The sequence below is a fragment of the Moschus berezovskii genome, chromosome 24 (genome assembly GCF_049115385.1).
Source record: "Moschus berezovskii isolate FMDL1 chromosome 24, NW_MosBer_1.0, whole genome shotgun sequence".
NCBI classification, from domain to species: Eukaryota; Metazoa; Chordata; class Mammalia; order Artiodactyla; family Moschidae; genus Moschus; species Moschus berezovskii.
In genome coordinates this window covers 58,840,412-58,864,630 of record NC_142483.1, presented here as the reverse complement: position 1 = coordinate 58,864,630, position 24,219 = coordinate 58,840,412, and the positions used below count along the sequence as shown (strand labels likewise).

General features: G+C 38.4%; 1 protein-coding gene across 2 annotated transcripts in view; it reads left to right on the top strand.

The window, feature by feature from the left end:
• The window catches only part of ZCWPW2 (zinc finger CW-type and PWWP domain containing 2), an 81,513-nt gene that overhangs the window by 46,201 nt on the left and 11,093 nt on the right, over positions 1–24,219 (top strand). Inside the window, exons 4-6 of one of the 2 annotated variants that reach the window (XM_055413298.2) lie at positions 6,863–6,909; positions 18,484–18,542; positions 22,298–22,365. In XM_055413298.2, the coding sequence (XP_055269273.2) occupies positions 6,863–6,909; positions 18,484–18,542; positions 22,298–22,365 (174 nt within the window). The remainder of the gene's footprint in view (positions 1–6,862; positions 6,910–18,483; positions 18,543–22,297; positions 22,366–24,219) is intronic. The other variant, XM_088831934.1, reaches the window with a different exon arrangement.

The following is a 24,219-nucleotide window of genomic DNA, read 5'->3' as shown; positions in this document are numbered from 1 at the left end:
TTATATGTGTGTACATATGTTTATATGTCTTTATGTGTGTGTATATGTGTGTGTGTATATATGTGTGTGTATATATGTTTATATGTATATATGTATTTATATGTGTGTATATATGTTTATATGTATTTATATGTGTGTATATGTTTATATGTATATGTGTGTATATGTTTATGTGTGTGTGTTTGTGTTATGTATGTGTGTGTTTATATGTTTATATGCATGTATATGTGTGTATGTTTATATGTATATATGTGTGTATATGTTTATATGTATATATGTGTGTGTATATATGCTTATATGTATATATGTGCATGTGTATATATGTTTATAGGTATTTATATGTGTGTGTATATGTTTGTGTGTATATGTATATGTGTGTGTGTATGTTTATATGTATATGTGTGTGTGTATGTTTATATGTATGTGTGTGTATGTGTGTGTATATGTTTATATGTATATATGTGTGTGTGTGTGTATATATGTGTGTGTGTATGTTTAGATGTATGTGTGTGTGTTTATATGCATATATGTGTGTATATATATGTTTATATGTATATTGTGTGTCTATATGCATATATGTATGTGTGTATATATGTTTATATGTATATGTGTGTATATTTTATATGTATATATGTGCGTGTATATGTTTATATGTATATATGTGTGTGCGTATATATCTTTATATGTATATATATATTATACTAAATAAAAATAAAAGAGAGCAGAACAATAAAGAATGAAAAATAGATTTAGAAAATTAACAAACAAAAAAAACCCAATGCCATACCTGGTTTTTTTTTCTTTTTGAAGCTTGAGGCAGTTTTAAAATAACTTAATGTAGCTTTTTACAACTGTGTATTCTATAGTATTTTTTCATTTGGTGAAATTTTAACTGTTAATGTTTTTGGCATTGTGCTTTGTACCATTTATTAAATAAAAATTTAAAAAAACAGAAAAAAAAAGACAACTAACAAACAGTAGAAAAATTAAGAATATATATAAAATAGCTACAGGTTGTAAAACTGAGGGTAAAACTGAACTCCACTGGCCAAGAGTGAAAAACAAAAAAATCTAACAAAACAAAACAATAAAAGTAACAAAGAAAGGCAGAAATAAACCTTGGCTTTAGCTGGGGCATGGGCCTTAGGTGGGTAAGGGCTTAGGTGGAGGCAGGGCTTAGGTGGGGAGTGGGGTCTTGGTTCAGGACCCATGTCTCCAGAAAAGACCCTGGATGGGAGTGGGAGGGAAGGCCTGGGCTCAGCCCAGCTGAGGGGGGGCCTCCAGAGTACATCAGGCTTCCAAGTACAGAGGCCCAGGCTTGGCGCCCCAGGAGGCTCCCCCAGGCAGAGTGGATGGTAGAACACCAGGTGGTTTCCCATTCTTCCACACCCGAGGGACATACCCCCAGCCAACACAGCTCTTTCTCCTCTTTCTTTCCTGTGCCTTCAGGGCCTACGTGGGCAAAGCATGTGCTTGGAAGGGACTCTAGAGGACGGAAGGGACTCTAGAGGACAGTGGAGGCTCCAGAAGACAGAGGGAGACTTGACTTCTTGACTTCCCCTCCCCTCCTGCTCCCCCGTGGTACCTGGTCACCCAGGGGTTCCTCCTGTAAGCCTGGTTGTTGGGGATTCCTCACCAGTGTCTAGTGAGTCTCCTAGGCATGGGGAGACAGTGACTCTGTTTCTTCCCTCTCCACCATCTTGATTCTGCCTCTCTGCATAAATTCAACTCTGAGACCTTATAATTAACATCTATAGCCCTTCCCATTTTTCATTACCACTGTATTTTGGTTTCTAAAACATAGATATTTATATATAATCTATTATGGAATTCCAGATTGAGCTTTTTTTTTAAAAAAGACAAATTGTGCCAATGATTTTTACTAATACACACATACATATTTTTGCACATATCAAAATGACCTTTAAATAATTTTCTATACAATTGACCCTTGAACAACATGAGTCAAAATTGAGCAGGTTTGCTTATACACAGATTTCAGTGAATTCACTTAATATATGAAAAACGTGGGGAGATTGGTGACAATTTGAAAAAATTTACAAATGAACTGCATAGTCTAAAAAAATTTGAGAACACGTGTATATCATGAGTGATTAAATTATATGTAGATAGCAGTCTATTTTAATCATTTACTACCATGAAACACACACAAATATATTATAAAAATTAAAACTTATTAAAATGTACATAAACACAGATTGTATATGGCGCCATTTGTAGTCGGGTGAAATGTAAACAAAGATGCAGTATTAAACCGTGATTGCCAAAGGTAACTGTTGTGTACACACTGTGCCATGGTAATACTTTCCCAGCTACCTCCTGCTGCTGTTTCAGTGAGCACAGATGTAGTGCCCACCTGTGCAAATGCTGTGGCCCGGGTCACCTCCGCACGAGCACTTTGTCTCTCCACTAAAGTTGCGTATCACAGTGGAAAGTGATCTCTTGCAGTTCTCACATATTTTCCATAATGTTCAGTACGATACCGAAAACCCTGAACAATACCATAGAACCCACGAAGTACCACTAATGATGCTGAAAGTGCACCCAGAAAATAAGTCATCACGTTCCAAGGAAAAACAGAATTACTTGATATGGACTGAAGTCTGCAACTGAAGTTGCTATCATTTCAAGATGGATGAATCCAACCATTGTAAAAAAGTGAAACAAAAGGAAATTTGTGAAGCTATCACTCTGGCTACACTAGCATGCACAAAAACCTTTCACTTTAGTGCAATACCCTTTTTACCTTGCATTGAAATTGCAGCCTTAACGTGAGTACAGGTTTGCTATCAGAAAGACATACCTTAGACTCTAGTATGATTCAAGAAAATCGAGGAAATATGACAACTTAAAGCAAAAGGAAGGTGAGGGATCTGAATTGGAGAATTTACTTCCTGCAAAGGATGGTTTGATAATTTTAAAAAGAGGTTGGGCTTAAGAAATGTCAAGATAACAAGAGAAGCAGCTTCTGCTGACCAAAAGGCAGCAGATCAGTTCCCAGATGCCATTAAGAAAGTCATTGAGGAGAAAGGATGCCTGCCTGAACAGATTTTTAATGCAGATGAAAGTGTCCTTTTCTGGGGGAAAAAAATGCTGCAAAAGATATTTGTTAGTAAAGAAAAGAAGCAAGTACCAGGATTTAAGGCAGGAAGGGCTAGGCTAACTGTTTGATTTTGTGCAAATGCAGCTGAATGTATGGATCAGGACTGATCCATAAAGCTGCTAACCCACAAGCTTTGAAGGGAAAAGATAAACAGCTGCGAGTCTTTTGGTTGTACTATACGAAGAAGGCCTGGACAGCAAGAATTCTTTTACTGGATTGGTTTCATCAGTGCTTTGTCCTTGGAGTCAGGAAGTACCTCACCAGCAAGGGACTGTCTTTTAAAGTTCTTCTGATCTTAGAAATGCCCTGGCCCCCAGAATGCCACGAGTTCAGCACTGAAGGTGTCAAAATGGTCTACTTGTCTTCCAAACACATCTTCTCTAATTCAGCCTCTGAATTGCCGGGAGAAATATCAGTAACCTCAGATATGCAGATGACACCACCCTTATGGCAGAAAGTGAAGAGGAACTGAAGAGCCTCTTGATGAAAGTGAAAGAAGAGAGTTAAAAAGCTGGCTTAAAGCTCAACATTCAGAAAACGAAGATCATGGCATCTGGTCCCATTGCCTCATGGCAAATAGATGGGGAAACAGTGGAAACAGTGGCTGACTTTATTTTTTTGCGCTCCAAAATCACTGCAGATGGTGATTGCAGTCATGAAATTAAAAGATGCTTACTCCTTGAAAGGAAAGCTATGACCAACCTGAACAGAATATTAAATAGCAGAGACATTACTTTGCCTACAAAGGTCCGTCTAGTCAAAGCTATGGTTTTTCCAGTGGTCATGTATGGATGTGAGAGTTGGACCATAAAGAAAGCTGAGCAGCATAGAATTGATGCTTCTGAACTGTGGTGTTGGAGAAGATTCTTGAGAGTCCCTTGGACTGCAGTCAATGCTAAAGGAAATCAGTCCTGAATATTCATTGGAAGGACTGATGCTGAAGCTGAAGCTCAGTTCTTTGGCCACATGATGTAAAAACCTGACTCACTAGAAAAGACCCTGATGCTGGGAAAGGTTGAAGGCAGGAGGAGAAGGGGAGAACAGAGGATAAGATGGTTGGATGGCATTACCAACTTGATGGACATGAGTTTGAGCAAACTCTGGGAGTTGGTGATGGACAGGGAGGCTTGGTGTGCTGCAGTCCATGGGGTCACAAAGAGTCGGACACGACTGAGCTACTGAACTGAACTGAATTCAGTCTGTAGATCAGGGATCATAGGACTTTTAAGGCTCGTTACACGTGGAAAGGATTGTCAACGCTCTAGAAGAGAACCCTGATAGAACATTGTGAAAGTCTGGAAGGATTGATTACGCCATTGAAGATGCCATTGTTGTTACAGAAAAATCCATGAAGGCCTTCAAGCCTGCAATAATAAATCCCTGCTGGAAAAAACTGTGACCAGATGTGCATGACTTCACAGGACTTACAAAAGAGCCAGTCAAGGACATCATGAAAGAGATTGTGGATATGGCAAAAAGGGTAGCAGTTGATGAGTTTCCAGACCTTGGAGAAATTCAAGACAGCACACCAGAGGAATTAACAGATAACTCCTTCTGAATCAGGGCCAGATGATGAGGAAGAAGATGTAGAAGAAGCAGTTCCAGAAAACAAATTGACATCAGACAATCTGGCAGAAGGTTTCAGATTACTCAGGCCTGGTTTTGACTTTTTACATCATGGACTCTTCTATGATATGGGCAGTGAAACCGAAGCAAATGGTGGAAGAAATGTTAGTATCATTTTGGAGAAATGAGGATGCAAAAAACTCAGACAAAAATGAAGACACATTTCTATAAAGCGACACCAAGTGAGCCTGCCTATCCTGTCTCCCCTTCCACCTCCTCCACCTCCTCTGCCTCTGCCACCCATAGGAAAGTCCAACCCTTTCTCCTCTTCCACAGCCTAGTCAAAGTGAAGCTAATGAGGATGAAAACCTTTATGATGACCCACTTCTACTCAATGAATAGTAAATAATCTTCATGCCATACAGTTCATAAATGTATTTATTGTGCATTATGTGGATATCCTCGTGTGAAAGTCTAATACTTGCATTAGAGTACTGTATGACACTCTGTGTCCTCATCATTAGTGCCGAGGTATGCATCATGTAGAACATTGTGTGAAAGACTTATATTGAAGTGAGTAGACTCTTACATAGGCAAAAAGGGAGTGATAGTTAACATAAAATTAATAATGTGTTAGTTTTCTTACTGTCTTATAACTTTGCTTTCAAAGAATTATATTATGTACAGTACCTCTCTCTCATAATTGGGAAAATTGCATATCAGCCTATCATCACAGGTAAGGGGTTTTAAAAAATGTAAGTGTCTCCCATTCTGTCTTATGAGTGTGACTATTATATTCTGTGCCATAAAAATGTTATAATGATTTATCCATTAACGTAGAGGCTGGGCTACTGTGAGCAATCATATCCATTATACTAGGCAGCCATGTTACTGCTTCTTCATGAAACATGAATTTTGTTTTCACATTATCTTTTCATAGTTGATGTCTAGTGTTAGTAATACATGTGACATCTACAGTATTTTGTATCATAAAAGACAAAATTGCTATAGGTAGTGACAGACGATTCATCGTAAAAACAAATCACAAACTTACAGCATTGATATATATATACAGTACAGTACTGTAAATATTTTTTCCTTTTATGATTTGCTTGAAGACATTTTCTTTTCTCTGGCTTACGTTATTGTAAGAATATAAGATATAATACATAATAACATACATGATATGTGTTAGTCAACTGTTTACATTATCAGTAAGGCTTCCAGTTAATAGTAGGCTGAAAGTGAAAGTGAAGTCACTCAGTCGTGTCTGACTCTTTGTGACCCCGTGGACTGTAGCCCACCAGGCTCCTCCTTCCATAAGATTCTCCAGGCAAGAATACTGGAGTGGGTTGCCATTTCCTTCTCCAGGGGATCATCCTGATCCAGGGATTGAACCCAGGTCTCCTGCATTGCAAGCAGACGCTTTAACCTCTGAGCCACCAGGGAAGCGCTAACAGTAGGCTACAAGTCATTAAATTTTAGGGGAGTCAAAAGTTATATGTGGATTTTTTACTTCACAAGGGGTTGGCGCTCTAAACCCCCATGTTGTTCAAGGTCAGCTGTACTCTTGTTTGATTAGACTCTTCACTTTTGCTGCATCTTTATGGGTGGCACTGTTGGCAGCCCCATTTAGCCCTGAATGGAGGCAGCAGGCATAGAGACCAGGGACTTGTGGTTGGCTGGATCTGCCCCATTGCAAAACCTCAGGCTGTGAAGTGGAGATGGGGCATGCACCTTTAAAAACTATCAGGAGGATTAAATAAGATGTTGTCTCTGTGAAGTCTTTATTCCTTGTCTGGCATGTAGTAAAATGTGCATGTAGAAGTAACTGGGATTTAATTCCAGATCCTACATACCCCAGGGCACTCGGACTGACCAGAGCCTAGAAATGAAATGCACTGGATGCTTGCTAGAGGGCATCCAGCCAGCCAATCAGATTTAGGGGCAGAGGTTTGTCAAATAAGTATAGAAATCCCTGATGTTCTTACTTTTGGATTACTTTGTTTTATGATCAACTCTGGGAGCTGAGTTTGTTAGCATTTTTATCAAAAGGACCACAGAAAACACATATCATGGTATGAGAAAGTAAAAAATTCTGTGTAATGTTGCATTTATTTGAATAGGAGTGTAGGCACTTTTCTGAAGCAGCCATTCTTTATTATCTTACAGATAAATCTAAAGCAGCTGGCAAAGTTACTGTGGTGCCCAAGAAAAGGGTAAGATTATATTTTATTAAATATACAGATTTCAAGTTCAATCTGATTAATACAATTTTAAAAGAATTAATATTCTAAATCAAAATGATGTAATTAATTTTTTTCTTCTAAATGTTTGGTTGACACTAGGAATTTAGTATTTATATTTAATATTAATGGTTAATATTTTAATTTTTATGGTTAATTTAATATTTATGTTACTTATATCAGTGTAATAGAATTATCAGATATTAGAATAATAGAAAATTTTAAGTTAAGAAATAATTGCTTTTATTTGTGCATACTCATATTTTAATATTTCTCATGCTAAAATATTTTCTGTCATGTTATTATGTGTGCAATCGTCATGGAAAATTGAAATAATTAAAATTCACAGTTTACTGTGGACTTTACCTTAAAGTTAAGTAGAGAACAACATCAGACATTTGTTTGAATCTTTTTAATGAAAATTTGTAAAGTTAATAACATTTTAAAGCAATTTTTAAAACTTAATGTCATTCTCTACATTGTGTGCGGAGAGATATTTAACTCTGCTGCTGCTGCTAAGTCGCTTCAGTCATGTCCGACTCTGTGCGAACCCATAGACGGCAGCCCACCAGGCTCCCCCATCCCTGGGATTCTCCAGGCAAGAACACTGGACTATGGTTAGGATAGGAGAAGCCTTGACAGTGTTCTCATGTGATAATATTCTCAATAGGACACCACTAAAAAAGAAAAGGAGTCAATGCTTTAAAACAAGTTCTTCTGGACAAGTGATGTATTAGTGTCATAAGTAAATGGACCATGATCAAAAGCAAAACCTATCCTTGTGGTCCTTCCTGTGTTGAGTGATGGGGTGGGCACAGGGTGAACTCTCAGAAGGTCAAGTGTGACGTGGAGAAACAGGAAAGACTGATGGGCAGGAACCTCCAGGTGGATAGGCAATGAGAGGAGGATCATTTTTGTGTTCCGTGTATGTATATTTTTATGAGTCCTTTTAAAATCAAATTTTGTGTTTATCCTTTTGTTTTTGCTTGTAAAAGGAATCTGGAGTTCTCACTATGTAAATAGTGTTGATGCACCTTTGCAAAGAGAAATTCAACATCAGAAGACAAGGTTGCCCTTTAAAAAAGGAACAAACTAGGACTTGTGTGCATGTCTGAAGATTTAGACAGGAGCTGTGAAGTAGTGCAGGGTTGTTTATGTGGATGGTATTGTTTATTTCAGTCTCTACTAGAGGATATTTAGCATAAAATTATAAAGGTAATAATTAACAACCATTCTTATGTATTGCTTTATTTTTACTAGTGATTTTCAACAAAAGTGGTACTGTCTCTAGGTCAGTGCTATTCAAAATGTTGCCTACAAACCAGAACTGGTCTGTGAACTATATATTTATTGGCCTGCAATAAGATAAGAGCAAAAACTGACAGTAACCATTTAGACACTTGCATGGTAATTTTTGTCTGTCAAATGCAATAAAATGGAACTCATATTCTGTATGTTTTTATTTTTTGTTTCATTTTCCCCTAGTGACTCATTTTTTAAAATAAATGTATAGATATTGGACAGATTATGGAGTTGGGGAAGGTAACTGGCTTTTTACCACAGGTAGTTTGAGAGACACTGCCCTAACAGATATTTTAGGAATGTGTGGAGGTGTTTTGGAGTATAGTAATTGGGGAAATACAAGACATTCTGCTTCCCTTGTGGCTCAGCTGGTAAAGAATCCACCTGCAATGCAGGAGACCTGGATTCTGTCCCTGGGTTGGAAAGATCCCCTGGTTCAGAAGGGAAAGGCTACCCACTCCAATATTCTGACCTGGAGAATTCTATGGACTGTATAGTCCATGGGGTCGCAAAGAGTTGGACACAACTGAACAACTTTCACTTTCACAAGATGTTCTACTGAGCAAAGATTCAGGACAGTAGATATCTTGCAGTTCATTAAACAGGACTGTGTAATGTCTGTCTGACATTTGGTATGACTTTTGAATGTCCTGCTGAACTCAACAAACTACCAATATAATTGCAGAGTGATTTAATATAAAATAATAATGAAATATTACAAATTAGACCAAAAGCCATGAAATTTCAAAGACTTCTTATGGAGAGGAAAACAGAAATAAACACATTGTTCTTGAAATTACTGGATGATTTACTTATTTTCTACCCTACATACTATAACATTTTCGACCATATATTTACTTGTAAAGGGGATAGAGGTCCTGATCTGTCACCTACCACTGCTATGATCTTCAATTTGGCTGCTTAACTCTCTATGCTCTCAGTTTTCTCCTGTTAAATGGGAAGAATGAAAGTCTTATAAAATAAAAATTACTCTTGATGTCCTCATGATGTACTCTGCATATAAGTTAAATAAGCAGGGTGACAGTATACAACCTTGACACACTCCTTTTCCTATTTGGAAACAGTCTGTTGTTCCATGTCCAGTTCTGACTGTTGCTTCCTGACCTGCATACAGGTTTCTCAAGAGGCAGGTCAGGTGGTCTGGTATTCCCATCTCTTTCAGAATTTTCCACAGTTTATTGTGATCCACACAGTCAAAAGCTTTGGCATAGTCAATGAAGCAGAAATAGATGTTTTTCTGGATCTCTCTTGCTTTCTCCATGATCCAGCAGATGTTGGCAATTTGATCTCTGGTTCCTCTGCCTTTTCTAAAACCTGCTTGAACATCTGGAAGTTCACGGTTCACATATTGCTGAAGTCTGCCTTGGAGAATTTTGAGTATGACTTTACTAGCGTGTGAGATGAGTGCAATTGTATGGTAGTTTGAGCATTCTTTGGCATTGCCTTTCTTTGGGACTGGAATGAAGACTGACCTTTTCCAGTCCTGTGGCCACTGCTGAGTTTTCCAAATTTGCTGGCGTATTGAGTGCAGCACTTTCACAGCATCATCTTTCAAGATTTTAAATAGCTCAATTGGAATTCCATCACCTCCACTAGCTTTGTTCATAGTGATGTTCTCTAAGGCCCACTTGACTTCACATTCCAAGATGTCTGGCTCCAGGTTACTCCCTAAAATTTTCCTAGTCAAAATTTTAAGATATAAATGTATTTTTTGATGTGACTTGCATTTTCAAATATAAATAAAATATATATTAATATAGAAGTTTGTCCATTCATCACTTTAAGTCATCAGTGGAAGTCTTCACATAGAAATTTCTTTTTGTGCTAATTTAAGTTTCCCTGAAAACCTCTGAGCCACTCTAAGGCGATGTTATCAAACTTCCTTCCAGGGGAGTGATTTTTAACAAGATATTCTTTAGTAACTTAAAAACTAAGCCTGCCCTTTAGGTTGCAAGCTTTACCTCTTTTATCTTAAATTAAAATCTATAGGAATTCTGTAGGATAACTATTAGTAGAAAGTATTAAAATCAGACAAAATGGATTAGTCGTTGGTACCCAGAACCTTTTATATATTTGTAAGACCAAGGAGTACTCTTGACTTAGAGTACCTCTTTTCTGGTGTGGATGATTCTGTTTGTTTCTTAAATAGAAAAGCCTACTTTGGAACTTGTATGTTTGCTTAACCTTTTTTCTGACTTGACTTTCAGTTTATGGATCTGATTTCAGCCAAACTGATCTCCGTGTAGTTTTCTTAAGATGGTTGATGGGAGTGAGAGGAGTGGGGAATAGAGGGTAAGTGGTCATCAAGTGCATATAGCAGAGGTGAACACCTCTTTGTTTTTGTTCCCTGGGTGGAAGACGACCACTTCCTACCGTAAGGTACTGTTCTCCAAGTGGGCAGGTTGTTATTTAGCAAGCAGCTTACAAAGGGCAGGTTTTCCACCACAGGGCTGTGGTGTGCCTCTTGTTGCCATTTGGGGGTTGCAGGTCCCAGGAGCACTTTGGGAGGTGAAAGTGGCAGGGTTTTCCTAAACTAGTGACTTGTCCCAGTGTACTGATTTACCTGAGAAGATTTAAAATTTAGTTTTGTGGTAAACAGAAATTCATCTCTCTATCAGTAATATCCTTTCAACATCTAAGAATTGTTTTCATCCTAATTATTTTAAAAAGTCTCATTTTTAAAAATGTCATCATTTATAATAATAGAAGATTGCATTAATTTTTGTTTCTCTACATATGATGCCCATTTGAAAATTCACTCAAGGTATTAATTCACTTGGAATTCAAGTTTAATAATACTTAAAATCCGGTGTCATAGATTCCAGAAATTCAAAACTTTTCAATAGTAACTCTCCACAGTTTCTATTCTGTAATTTAACTTTGAGCCAGAAAGCAAAAATAAATAAATAAATAGAATTATACAAACTGTGATTGCTCTTTTGTTAAGAAACAAAAAGCTATTCAACTTGAGTCCTACTAATCACACGAGGAGCAGGTGTTGTCCTTTGCTGTTTGGGACTAAAGGTTGTTATGCAGCTCACTTCAGTTTTATTGATTATATTCATTGCCAGAATCGTTTTTTCTCTTATCCAGAGACACATCTCCAACATCAAGCTACACACACGATGAGTCTGGGTTTCTTCTCACCATCACCTTCCTCATCCCATTCCATTAAAACCAAAAACCAGTATTACTAATCCATAGAAGCATGGTTATTGATATACAATAGGAGTTTGAATAATGAGTATATTTTATAGATTCTAGCTACTGCCCTAAATATTAAAAATTATCTTTCTATGCCTAATGGAAATAACTACTATTTTCTAATTGGCAAAGGAAAATTATTATCACTGGAAGAAAATATGCCAGTGAAAATCAGTAAAGTTTACATATAACTTATTAGAATTAATCTATAATTTCAAATTTATAAACATTTGACCTCTGCCCACAGATCTTCAAATTTTATATTTATTTATATTTTGTTTATAGGTCTTTAAAAACCTATAAATGACTACTTTAAAATTCTTTAAAATATTACTGGTTTGGGGGTGATATTTTTGTTTTTATTTATGTATTAATGCTTTCCATGCTTAGTCACTCAGCCGTGTCCAACTCTTTGTGGCCCCATGGACTGTAGCCCGTGAGTTCCTCTGTCCGTGGGGATTCTCCAGGCAAGAATTCTAGAGTGGGTTGCCATACGCCCCTCCTGGGGATCTTCCCAATCCAGGAATCAAACCCAGGTCTCCCACATTGCAGGCAGATTCTTTACTGTCTGAGCCATCAGGAAAGCCAATGAATACTGGAGTGGGTAGCTTGTCCCTTTTCCAGAGGATCTTCCCGACCCAGGGATTGAACCGGGGTGTCCTGCATTACAGGCGGGTTTTTTTTTCACCACCTGAGCTACCAGGGAAGCCCAAATGTAGATGATAATATCAATCTCAAGAAGGTACTGTAATACTGTAATGGGTGACCATTCCCTTCTCCAGGGGATCTTCCCAACCCAGGGATTGAACCCAGGTCTCTCACATTTCAGGCAGATTCTTTACTGTCTGAGCCACGAGGGAAGCCCAAATACTTTCACATTGCTTCAAAAATAATTTTCTCTGTTATGAAATATGTATTTTAGGTACACATCCTAAATCTGTACTCCCCTACATGCTGGAAGCACGTCACCCAGACCAAACAAAAGGAGTTGTAGCGTCTACATTCTTCTATGAATCTAGGTGCAAGAATGTCTTTCGTTTCAACCTCTGGAATCCTCAGAGAGCTGATGTAAAGACTTGGATCCAGACAAAATATTTTAAAGAATAATCTTTAAATTGCTATTGTGCAGAGTCTGTCTGTCCCTGTGTAAGAGGGAGACGATCTTCTTTTGCATGTTGGTGAGGATAAATGTTCAGAACATTTGACAGTGATCATGGGTCAGAGATTCAGACCACCTATCCTCACTACTCAAGTTGATGGAGAGAAAAATGGTAAAACCACTAATGAAGATCTCAACATTTGTTCTTTAGTCCAGAAAAAAATGTAATACGGGTCCAATAATCACTGAATGTTCTCAGAACATCTGCTTTTTAGAATTTGATTGAAATAGGTAGATTCTAGAAAGTATTCCTGAGAAACCTTATCTTTTCCCAACATTCCTCTTGCTGAAATATCTAATGACTTAGAAAAAACTGTATAGAAATAGGAATTGTTTTCAACTCTGGGAGTTGGTAATGGACAGGGAGGCCTGGCGTGCTGCAGTCCATGGGGTCTCAAAGAGTAGAACACGACTGAGCAACTGAACTGAACTGAGCTGATTCTCCCATGCCTCAGGTCACTGCTTGAGCATACACTCCAGTGTTTTCTCTGGTGAGCTCCTCATGCAGAGAAATCCACAGAACTGTAGTATGAACTTACAGATGGCTGAAGAGAGTGCAAGGGACAGCTAGAGGTTGATAAGTCATGTTGCCAGGGACTGGTCTCTTATACTGTCCAAACCTCACAGGAATACTCCTCTGCTGAAGACTGACCTGACCTGAAGCATTGGTCATTGGCTGCCATCTATGTAAGAAACACCAGATTTGTAGATAATCTGTTGAAATCATACTTAAAATTAGGCTAGAAAATGATCATTTCAACCTTCCCTTCTTTTCCAAGAAATGTTAAAAACAAATATTCTCTGGGCCCGAAGACTGTTATTTGTTCTCCCAAGATACTCAGATTAAGTAATAACCATCATTTACAATGTTTCATGAAACCAGTTTTCATCCTATTCCAAGCATATATTTCCCAGCAGATTTACCAAAGGCGAATGAGAATATTGGCTTTTCCTTCTATATAATGACTTTTGACAGGAGTTTATGTACATTATTCAAGGTACAGATTCATTCTTCTGTCAAAATAGGCAGCTCTTTAGTGATTATTGACTGACAGTTATTCTCAGAAGATTATAAAACATTTATATATTCAATGAGCATAAAATGCTGATCAAAATTTTATGCCCTCAGATTTAATACAGCTCAAAAACTTGTTCCTCTCACTTAAAGAGATTTTTAATTTCGGGACTTCCCTGGCAGGCCAGTGGTTACCACTTCATGCTCCCACTGCTCATTCAATCACTGATCATGGAACTAAGATCCCACATGCCATGTGGCCGAAAAAAAAAAAGATATTTAATTTACATGAGGAAATGGGCAATGTCAAGTCAGTTTTGCAGATTATATGAATCTGATATAAATACAGTTCTTACAGATTTTCTGTCCTTTGCAATTAAAGGGAATTCTATCATTTGCCATTCTAGTTTGCAATCCTAATTATCATTATATATATTTTTTCTTTTCAGTAAATGGCATATGTTCTATATACATACACTTCTTTGTTTTACATCCAACAAGAAAAGAGTTAATACTTGCTTTGTTTTTGTTAAAATCAATGATCCTTACCTAGCAATATATTTGTTTGGATGTTGTGGGCTAGATCAGTGCCTGGAAAACTTGAGTCACCTGAAGAGCTTATTTAAGTACAGATTCTGGGCTCCACCCCCAGACTATCTGATTTGGGGTGGGTATATTTGCATTTCTAACAAGCTCTCACGGAGAAGGCAATGGCAAGCCACTCCAGTACTATTGCCTAGAAAATCCCATGGATGGAGGAGCCTGGTAGGCTGCAGTCCGTGGGGTCGCTAAGGGTCGGACACGACTGAGCGACTTCACTTTCACTTTTCACTTTCCACTTCCACACATTGGAGAAGGAAATGGCAACCCACTCCAGTGTTCTTGCCTGGAGAATCCCAGGGACGGGGGAGCCTGGTGGGCTTCCGTCTATGGGGTCACACAGAGTCGGACACGACTGAAGTGACTTAGCAGCAGCAGCAGCAACAAGCTCTCAGGTGTTACTGATTCTGTTGTGTCATGGCTCTAATTCTGAATAGCATTGGACTGGACAACATAGGTCAGTCAGCTTTGCAACACAGGAAGAGAAGGAGAAGACATGGAGTAGATAAAGTAGATCTTTCATGTCTACTTGTAGTGGGTTGGATGGTAGCCTCCAGAAGATACGTCCACCAGGATCCTCAGAATGTGACATTATTTGGATTAAGAATCTTTGCACATCCTTTGGGTAAGGATTTTGAGATGAACTCATCCTGGTTAATGTGGGCCCTCCATCCAATGACAAGTATTCTTATAAGAGACACACATCTATCCTTCAGAACTGTAAGAAAATAAACTTTTGGTGCTTTACCGAATTTGTGTTAACTTGTTATGGCAGATGTGGAAAACTGATCTATGACCAAAGTCCAGCCATATCAAAGTGCCTAGTACCTTCTGTCGTATGGTTTAAGGAAAAAGGAGAATCCTGACCCTGACCAGGTGGACTAGTACAACAGTGAAATAGTGACTGCAAATCACCTAATTTCTAAGCACCGTTGGATACTTTCAAGCATGTTATTTAATTTAATCTTCCCTATATGCCTTGAGGTAGTTTTTTTAGCATTATTTAACAAAAGAAGACCCTGAAATGCAAAAGGCTCATTTAGTTAGAAAATACTTAATAAATATTTTTATTTATTAAAAACAAAGGAAATAAAATTCTCCTTTATGCCAAGCACTTGCTGGATGTTAGAGAGGTCAGTGATTCACTGAAGGTGACCTTGCTGGTAGATGCCAGAGTCTAGATGAATCCTTCTAGATTCAGTGCCTATACCCATCCACTGTACGTCATCAAAGGCTAGAGGAAGAGGCACAGTTCGGTTCAGCTCAGTTCAGTCGCTCAGTCATGTCCGACTCTTTGAGACCCCATGGACTGCAGCATGCCAGGCCCCCAGTCCATCACCAACTCCTGGAGTTTACTCAAACACATGTCCATCGAGTCAGTGATGCCATCCAACCATCTAATCCTCTGTCGCCCCCCTCTCCTCCTGCCTTCAGTCTTTTCCAGCATCAGGTCTTTCCAGAAGAGTCAGTTCTTCACATCAGGTGGCCAAAGTATTGGAGTTTCAGCTTCAGCATCAGTCCTTCCAATGAATGCTCAGGATTGATTTCTTTTAAGACAGACTGGTTGGATCTCCTTGCAGTCCAAGGGACTCTCAAGAGTCTTCTCCAGCACCACAGTTCAAAAGCATCAATTCTTCGGTGCTTATCTTTCTTTATGGTCCAACTCTCACAGCTGTAGGCACAGGGCATCTGACGAGTTACAAAGTAGAGAGGAATTTATCATCACCAACACAACTCACCCTCATTTATGGAAGTTGTCTAGCAGTATTTCTCTCTACTAATACCTATAAAACAGTTTGCACTTTGTTACCTATGGTTTTTCCAGTAGTCATGTATGGATGTGACAGTTGGATCATAAAGAAGGTTGAGCACCGAAAAACAGATGCTTTTGCATTGTTGTGCTGGAGAAGACTCTTGAAATTCCCTTTGAAAGAAAGGAGATCAAACCAGTCAATCCTAAAGGAAATTAACACTGAATATTCATTGGAAGGACTGATGCTAAAGCTGAAGGTCCAATACTTTGGCCACTTGATGCGCAGAACCAATTCAATGGGAAAGACTAATGCTGGGAAAGATTGAAGGCAGGGGGAGAAGGGGACAACAGAGGATGAGATGGTTGGATAGCATCAAGGACTCAATAGACATAAGTTTGAGCAAACTCTGGGAGATAGTGGAAGACAGAGGAGCCTGGTGTGCTACAGTTCATGAGGTTACAAAGAGTCTGACATGCCTTTGCGGCTGAACAACAACCTTGTTACCTGAATTTCATTTCCTCTTGTGGCCACCCTTTCACTTCATATTCAAATATGCATGTAATGTGAACTGATCCTTAATAGCAAGATAGAAATAAAGTGTTACAATGTCTTTGTGGATGTAGATCACTGATTTAAACAACAGTATTTCTATATACTTTTTTTTTAACCATATAAATATGTAAAGCAGTCTTGGAAAAGCTACATGAATATTGTGTGTGAAAGTGCCCAGTCGTATTGGACTCTTTGCAACCCCAGGGGCTATATACAGTCCATGGAATTCTCCAGGCCAGAATACTGGAGTGGGTTCAGTTCAGTTCAGTTCAGTCGCTTAGTCGTGTCCGACTCTTTGCGACCCCATGAACCACAGCACGCCTTGGAAGGAAAGTTATGACCAACCTAGATAGTATATAAAAAGCAGAGACATTACTTTGCCAACCAAGGTCCATCTAGTCAAGGCGATGGTTTTTCCAGTGGTCATGTATGGATGTGAGAGTTGGACTGTGAAGAAAGCTGAGTGCCAAAGAATGGACGCTTTTGAACTGTGGTGCTGGAGAAGACTCTTGAGAGTCCCTTGGACTGCAAGGAGATCCAACCAGTCCATTCTAAAGGAGATCAATCCTGGGTGTTCATTGGAAGGACTGATGCTAAAGCTGAAACTCCAATACTTTGGCCACCTCATGTGATGAGTTGACTTACTGGAAAAGACTCTGATGCTGGGAGGGATTGGGGGTGGGAGGAGACAGGGACGACGGAGAATGAGATGGCTGGATGGCATCACCGACTCGATGGAGGTGAGTTTGAGTGGACTCCGGGAGTTGGTGATGGACAGGGAGGCCTGGCGTGCTGTGATTCATGGGGTCGCAAAGAGTCGGACACGACTGAGTGACTGAACTGAACTGAGGCTTTCGCAGTGGCTCAATGGTAAATAATCTGCCTGCAATTCAGGTGATGCAGGATATGAAGGTTCAATCAGGGCAACCCACTCCAGTATTCTTGCTAGGAAGATCCCATGGCCAGAACAGCCTAGAAGGCTATGTTCCTTGGGGTCACAAAGAGTCAGACACGACTGAAGTGACTGAGTACACATATGGATATACCACATATTAGCTATCCTTTAATGGACATTTAAACTCTTTCTACTTTTGGCCTATCATGAATAATGCTGTTATTCACATTTATAGATTCATAGTTATGACCAGACACAATCTTTTACATGGCTATATGATTCATTTATGTTGGGCATATACCTAGAAGTGGAATTGCTGGATCAAAGGGTAACTCTACACTTAACATATTGAGGCATTATCACACTGTATTCCACAATGGCTCCCCCATTCCACATTCCCACCAGCAGAGTATGAGGGTTCCCATTTTCCCACCACCTTCTCCTTGTCCTCGCTGAGACATTAAAACCCCATCCCAAGCCCCTTTGGCCCTTTCCTGGTACAGATTCCATGGAGGCCTTCCACATTCCAGTTACTAACATACAGATTTACATTCCACATGTTTCTGGCATTTGAATATTTCTTTCTTTCTTTAAAGATCATAAGTGTATTAAAATTTAAAAGTTGTCTTACTTAGTTTTTTTTTTATGTTTGTGAAGTGAGGAAGGGAGAGTCTATGCGTAGGCATTTGTATAGGATCAGTCAGCTGTTCCTGGAAGTTGAGCAGGTGAGTGCAATTACAGCAGTTTTTGACTTGGAATTACAGGTGTGTTTACAGCTGGGAGCCAGAGTTTCTCTTCTGGGCTAAATTACTCAAGAGTGTATGCTGCTGCTGCTGCTGCTAAGTCACTTCAGTCGTGTCCGACTCTGTGTGACCCCATAGACGGAAGCCCACCAGGCTCCCCCGTCCCTGGGATTCTCCAGGCAAGAACACTGGAGTGGGTTGCCATTTCCTTCTCCACAAGAGTGTATAGGATCCATTATTATGCTGAGCTCATCATATCCCACGTGAACTAACACATCTTTTTGTTAACGGTTATTTTACAGGTACAAATTTCCAAAAATAATACTGAAAAGAAAAATCCCAAATTTAGAAAAAGGAAAAGGTATGTATTTTTAAATGAAAAATTATTATGATAAAATTAAAATATTTATACAGTTTAATTTTTATATGACATTTCCACTGATTCTTTTTTTAAATTTATTTATTTTAATTGGAGGCTAATTACTTTACAATATTGTAGTGGTTTTTGCCATACATTGACATGAATCAGCCATGGGTGTACATTTGTTCCCCATACTGAACCCCCCTCCCACCTCCCTCCCCATCCCATCCCTCAGGGTCATCCTAGTGCACCTGAGCACCCTGTCTCATGCATCAAACCTGGACTGGTGATCTATTTAACATATAATATATATGTTTCAATGCTATTCTCTCAAATCATCCCACCCTCGCCTTCTCCCACAGAGTTCAACAGTCTGTTCTTTACATCTGTGTCTCTTTTGTTATCTTGCATATAGGCTCATTGTTACCATCTTTCTAAATTCCATATGTATGCGTTAATATACAGTATTGGTGGTTTTCTTTCTGACTTACTTCACTATGTATACTAGGCTCCAGTTTCATCCACCTCATTAGAACTGATTCAAATGCTTTCTTTTTAATAGCTGAGTAATATTCCATTGTGTATATATACCACAGCTTTCTTATCCATTCATCTGCCGATGGACATCTAGGTTGCTTCCATGTCCTGGCTATTGTGAAGAGTGGTGCAGTGAACATTGAGGTACATGTGTCTCTTTCAATTCTGGTTTCCTCGGTGTGTATGCCCAGCAGTGGGATTGCTGGGTCATATGGCAGTTCTATTTCCAGTTTTTTGAGAAATCTCCACATTGTTCTCCATAGTGGCTATACTAGTTTGCATTCCCACCAACAGTGTAAGAGGGTTTGCATTTCTCCTCCTCCTCTCCAGCATTTATTGCATGTAGACTTTTGGATAGCAGCCGTTCTGACTGGAGTGAGATGGTACCTCATTGTGGTTTTGATTTGCATTTCTCTGATTATGAGTGATGTTGAGCATCTTTTCATGTGTTTGTTAGCCATCTGTATGTCTTCTTAGGAGAAATGTCTTTTTAGTTCTTTGGCCTATTTTTTGATTGGGTCGTTTATTTTTCTGGAATTGAGCTGCAGGGGCTGCTTGTATATTTTTGAGATTAATTCTTTGTCAGTTGCTTCATTTGCTATTATTTTCTCCCATTTTGAAGGCTATCTTTTCACCTTGCTTATAGTTTCCTTTGTTGTGCAAAAGCTTTTAAGTTTAATTAGGTCCCATTTGTTTATTTTTGCTTTTATTTCCATTACTCTGGGAGGTGGGTCATAGAGGATCCTACTGTGATTTATGTCAGAGAGTATTTTGCCTGTGTTTTCTTCTAGGAGTTTTATAGTTTCTGGTCTTATATTTAGATCTTTAGTCCATTTTGACTTTATTTTTGTGTATGGTGTTAGAAAGTGTTCTAGTTTCATTCTTTTACAAGTGGTTGACCAGTTTTCCCAGCACCACTTGGTAAAGAGATTGTCTTTTCTCCATTGTATATTCTTGCCTCCTTTGTCAAAGATAAGGTGTCCATAAGTGCATGAATTTATCTCTGGGCTTTCTATTTTGTTCCATTGATCAATTTTTCTGTCTTTGTGCCAATACCATACTATCTTGATGACTGTAGCTTTGTAGTATAGTTTGAATTCAGGCAGGTTGATTCCTCCAGTTCCATTCTTTTTTCTCATGATTATTTTGGCTATTCAAGGTTTTTTGTATTTCCATACAAATTATGAAATTATTTGTTCTAGTTCTCTGAAAAATACCCTTGGTAGCTTGATATAGGGATTGCCTTGAATCTATAGATTGCTTTGGCTGGTATACTCATTTTCACTCTATTGATTCTTCTGATCCATGAACATGGTATATTTCTCCATCTATTTGTGTCATCTTTGATTTCTTTCATCAGTATTATATAGTTTTCTATATATAGTTTCCTATATATAGAGATTTATCCCTAAGTATTTTATTCTTTTCATTGCAATGGTGAATGGAATTGTTTCCTTAATTTCTCTTTCTGTTCTCTCATTGTTAGTGTATAGGAATGCAAGGGATTTCTGTGTGTTAAATTTATATCCTGAAACTTTACTATATTCATTGATTAGCTCTAGTAATTTTCTGGTGGAGTCTTTAGGATTTTCTATGTAGAGGATCATGTCATCTGCAAATAGTGAGAGACTTACTTCTTCTTTTCCAATCTGGATTCCTTTAATTTCTCTCTTTTCTGATTGCTGTGGCTAAAACTTCCAAAACTATGTTGAATAGTAGTGGTGAGAATGGGTACCCTTGTCTTGTTCCTGACTTTAGGGGAAATGCTTTCAATTTTTCACCATTGAGGATAATGTTTGCTGTGGCTTTATCATATATGGCTTTTATTATGTTGGGGTATGTTTCTTCTATGCCTGCTTTCTGGAGGGTTTTTATCATAAATGGATGTTGAATTTTGTCAAAGGCTTTCTCTGCATCTTTTGAGATAATCATATGGTTTTTATCTTTCAATTTGTTAATGTGGTGCATCACATTGATTGATTTGAAAATGTTGAAGAATCCTCGCATCCCTAGGATAAAGCCCAGTTGGTCATGATGTATGATCTTTTTAAATATGTTGTTGGATTCTGTTTGATGGAATTTTGTTAAGGATTTTTGCATCTATGTTCATCAGTGATATTGGCCTGTAGTTTTCTTTTTTTGTGGCATCTTTGTCTGATTTTGGTATTAGGGTGATGGTGACCTCATAAAATGAGTTTGGAAGTTTACCTTCCTCTTCCCCTGATTCTTGATTCTGTTTCTCTAGGGAAATATGTTCTATATTCTCTAAAAGAATTAATAAGTATCAGTCTTAGAAGTATGGAGAAAGTTTTATGTTTGTACAGATGTATTGAACTGTAAGTTTCAAAGATTAATATCATGTGAGTGACCTGATGAGAAACAGGTTTTAAATTTAAACATAGGTAGTACAAACCAGAAACAAGCTTTTATAATAAGTCATGGATAACAAGTTTTAGTGTTTATCATTGAACCAATTGTATAGGTTTTCTATTTTTTTATTGAATGATAAGCAGTGCTATGTGAAAAGGAGTCCTGCTTAAAGACAAAAACTGGCTTGATATGATAGTCCTTCTTTTCTTTTTTGTCCTTTTTCTGAAGATGAATAATTGCATTTTATAAAGGACTTTCACTTCCTAATCTCAGTTACCCTTCACGGTAACCCCATCAAATAAATACGAAGTGTATCATAATTATCTCCATTTATAAGATAAAGAGTTTGTGGCGTAAAGAAGTTACGTGGCTTTCTTAGGATCTTCTGGTTAGAGAAGATGTACCTGAACAAATGTTTTCTGACTATAAATCAGCAGCACAGTAGACTTGGAAAAGCATGGATTTTGCAGTTTGACAGAATTCAGTTCTGTCATGTTCAACCGTTTTCCTATGTTGTCAAATTTCTCAATTTCTCAGGGCCTCAGTTTCTCCATAAAATGAGAGTAACAATAACTTAGTAGGTTTTTGGAGGGAGGGTTATATGAAATAGGCTATGTAAAGTGCTGGGTAGCTTGTTAGTGCTTCTCACCTAGTGAGAGCTCAAATCAATATTATTCCCCTTTGGTTTTTCACTGCCCTCCTTACTGTGTAAAATAACCCCCCCCAAAAAAGATACTTCAAGGTAAGAAATATATATTCATAATTTACTGTTGCCAGTATACATGAATGATCATTTAAATATACATGCTTATTCTTTAGAAAGTAAATCTGTCAAATTCTTTTTCCAGGAAAGCTGTTTTAAAATCCTCTTTTGAAAATGTTTGTTCAACTGATGCCTTATCAAAGGAAAACATGGGTATGTGAAGGCCTGTCTTGCTTTTAGTTCTTTTACCTATATTTAATTCCACCAAATGTAATTGTAGTCCTTTGAAGAAAACAAACTGTACATGTATTTGTATATGAGAAACATTAGTGGCATTCTGGTATTAATTTACATACTAGGGCTTTTCCATTGTCTTTAAATTTCTATCCCCTCAAATTAAATTTTGTCTGGCTTTGTCATGTGTTTGATTTTTTTTTTCAAAGAAGACATAAAGATGGCTAACAAACACATGAAAAAATGCTCAACATCCCTCATAATCAGAGAGATGCAAATCAAAACCACAATGAGATACCATTTCACACCAGTCAGAATGGCTGCTATCCAAAAGTCTACATGCAATAAATGCTGGAGAGGATGTAGAGAGAAAGGAACCCTCTTACACTGTTGGTGGGAATGCAAACTAGTACAGCCACTATGGAGAACAGTGTGGAGATTCCTCAAAAAATTGGAAATAGAACTGCCATATGATCCAGCAATCGCACTCCTGGGCATACACACCGAGGAAACCAGAATTGAAAGAGACACGTGTACTCCCATGTTCATTGCAGCACTGTTTATAATAGCCAGGACATGGAAGCAACCTAGATGTCCATCTGCAGACGAATGGATAAGAAAGCTTTGGTACATATACACAATGGAGTATTATTCAGCCATTAAAAAGAATACATTTGAATCAGTTCTAATGAGGTGGATGAAACTGGAGCCTATTATACAGAGTGAAGTAAGCCAGAAAGAAAAACACCAATACAGTATACTAACACATATATATGGAATTTAGAAAGATGCAAATGATAACCCTGTATACGAGACAGCAAAAGAGACACAGATGTATAGAACAGTCTTTGGGACTCTATGGGAGAGGGTGAGGGTGGGATGATTTGGGAGAATGGCATTGAAACACGTATGTTGTCATATGTGAAACGAATCACTAGTTCAGGGTCAATGCATGTTATAGGATGCTCGGGGCTGGCATGCGGGGATGACCCAGAGGGAGGATAAAGGGAGGAGGGAGGTGGGAGGGGGGTTCAGGAGGGGGAACTTATGTAAACCCGGGGCAAATTCATATCAATGTATGGCAAAACCAACCAATATAATATTGTAAAATAATTTGCCTCCAATAAAAAATAAATTAATTACATTAAAAAAAATAAATAAATAAAGCACTAGCAGTTATAGGAGGAAATACCAACATCAGTACATTTCAGTCTAGAATTCTCTATTCCACATTTAGTAAGGGCTGCCAAAGGAGGAGAAAGAAGAAAAGCAGAGCCTGGGGCTCCCAGCTGAACTTGTTGCTGTGGGTGCTAGAGCACTGTAGGGAGAAGGTGGCCTGTAGGGGGAAAGGCTTTGCATTCAGAAGCACTTTACTCTTTCTACATTTTTCTTGGTCTTGAAAAGAGGCATGTGCTTGTTTGCAAGGTGGAACTTCGGCAGCCACACAAAGAGGTTTCATAGCCGATTAAACCCAGAGAAGCTGTCTGGCCTCACTTCCTCTCCTGTAGCCACCCCCACATCCTATGGGGCATTTGCACCATTTGTACATAGTCTCATGGAACGGAAGGAAGGACAGAGTGGTTATTTTATATCTTCCTTTTCTCTTCTAAACCACTGCAGAATCCTGTTGTTCTCTTCTTAAACTTAGTCTGCTCCTGCTTTCCTGCTAATTAAGGTACCTCCTTTTTTGGTAGAGGGAGTGCAGCTTTGTTCCTTTGCTTCACATGATCATCTCACATATTCCTGTAGAAACAAAAGTGATTTTATCCCTAGAGTGAGTTCCCACTAGGTGACCCTGACACCACAGCTGGATCCTCCTCCCCTCCAACTGGC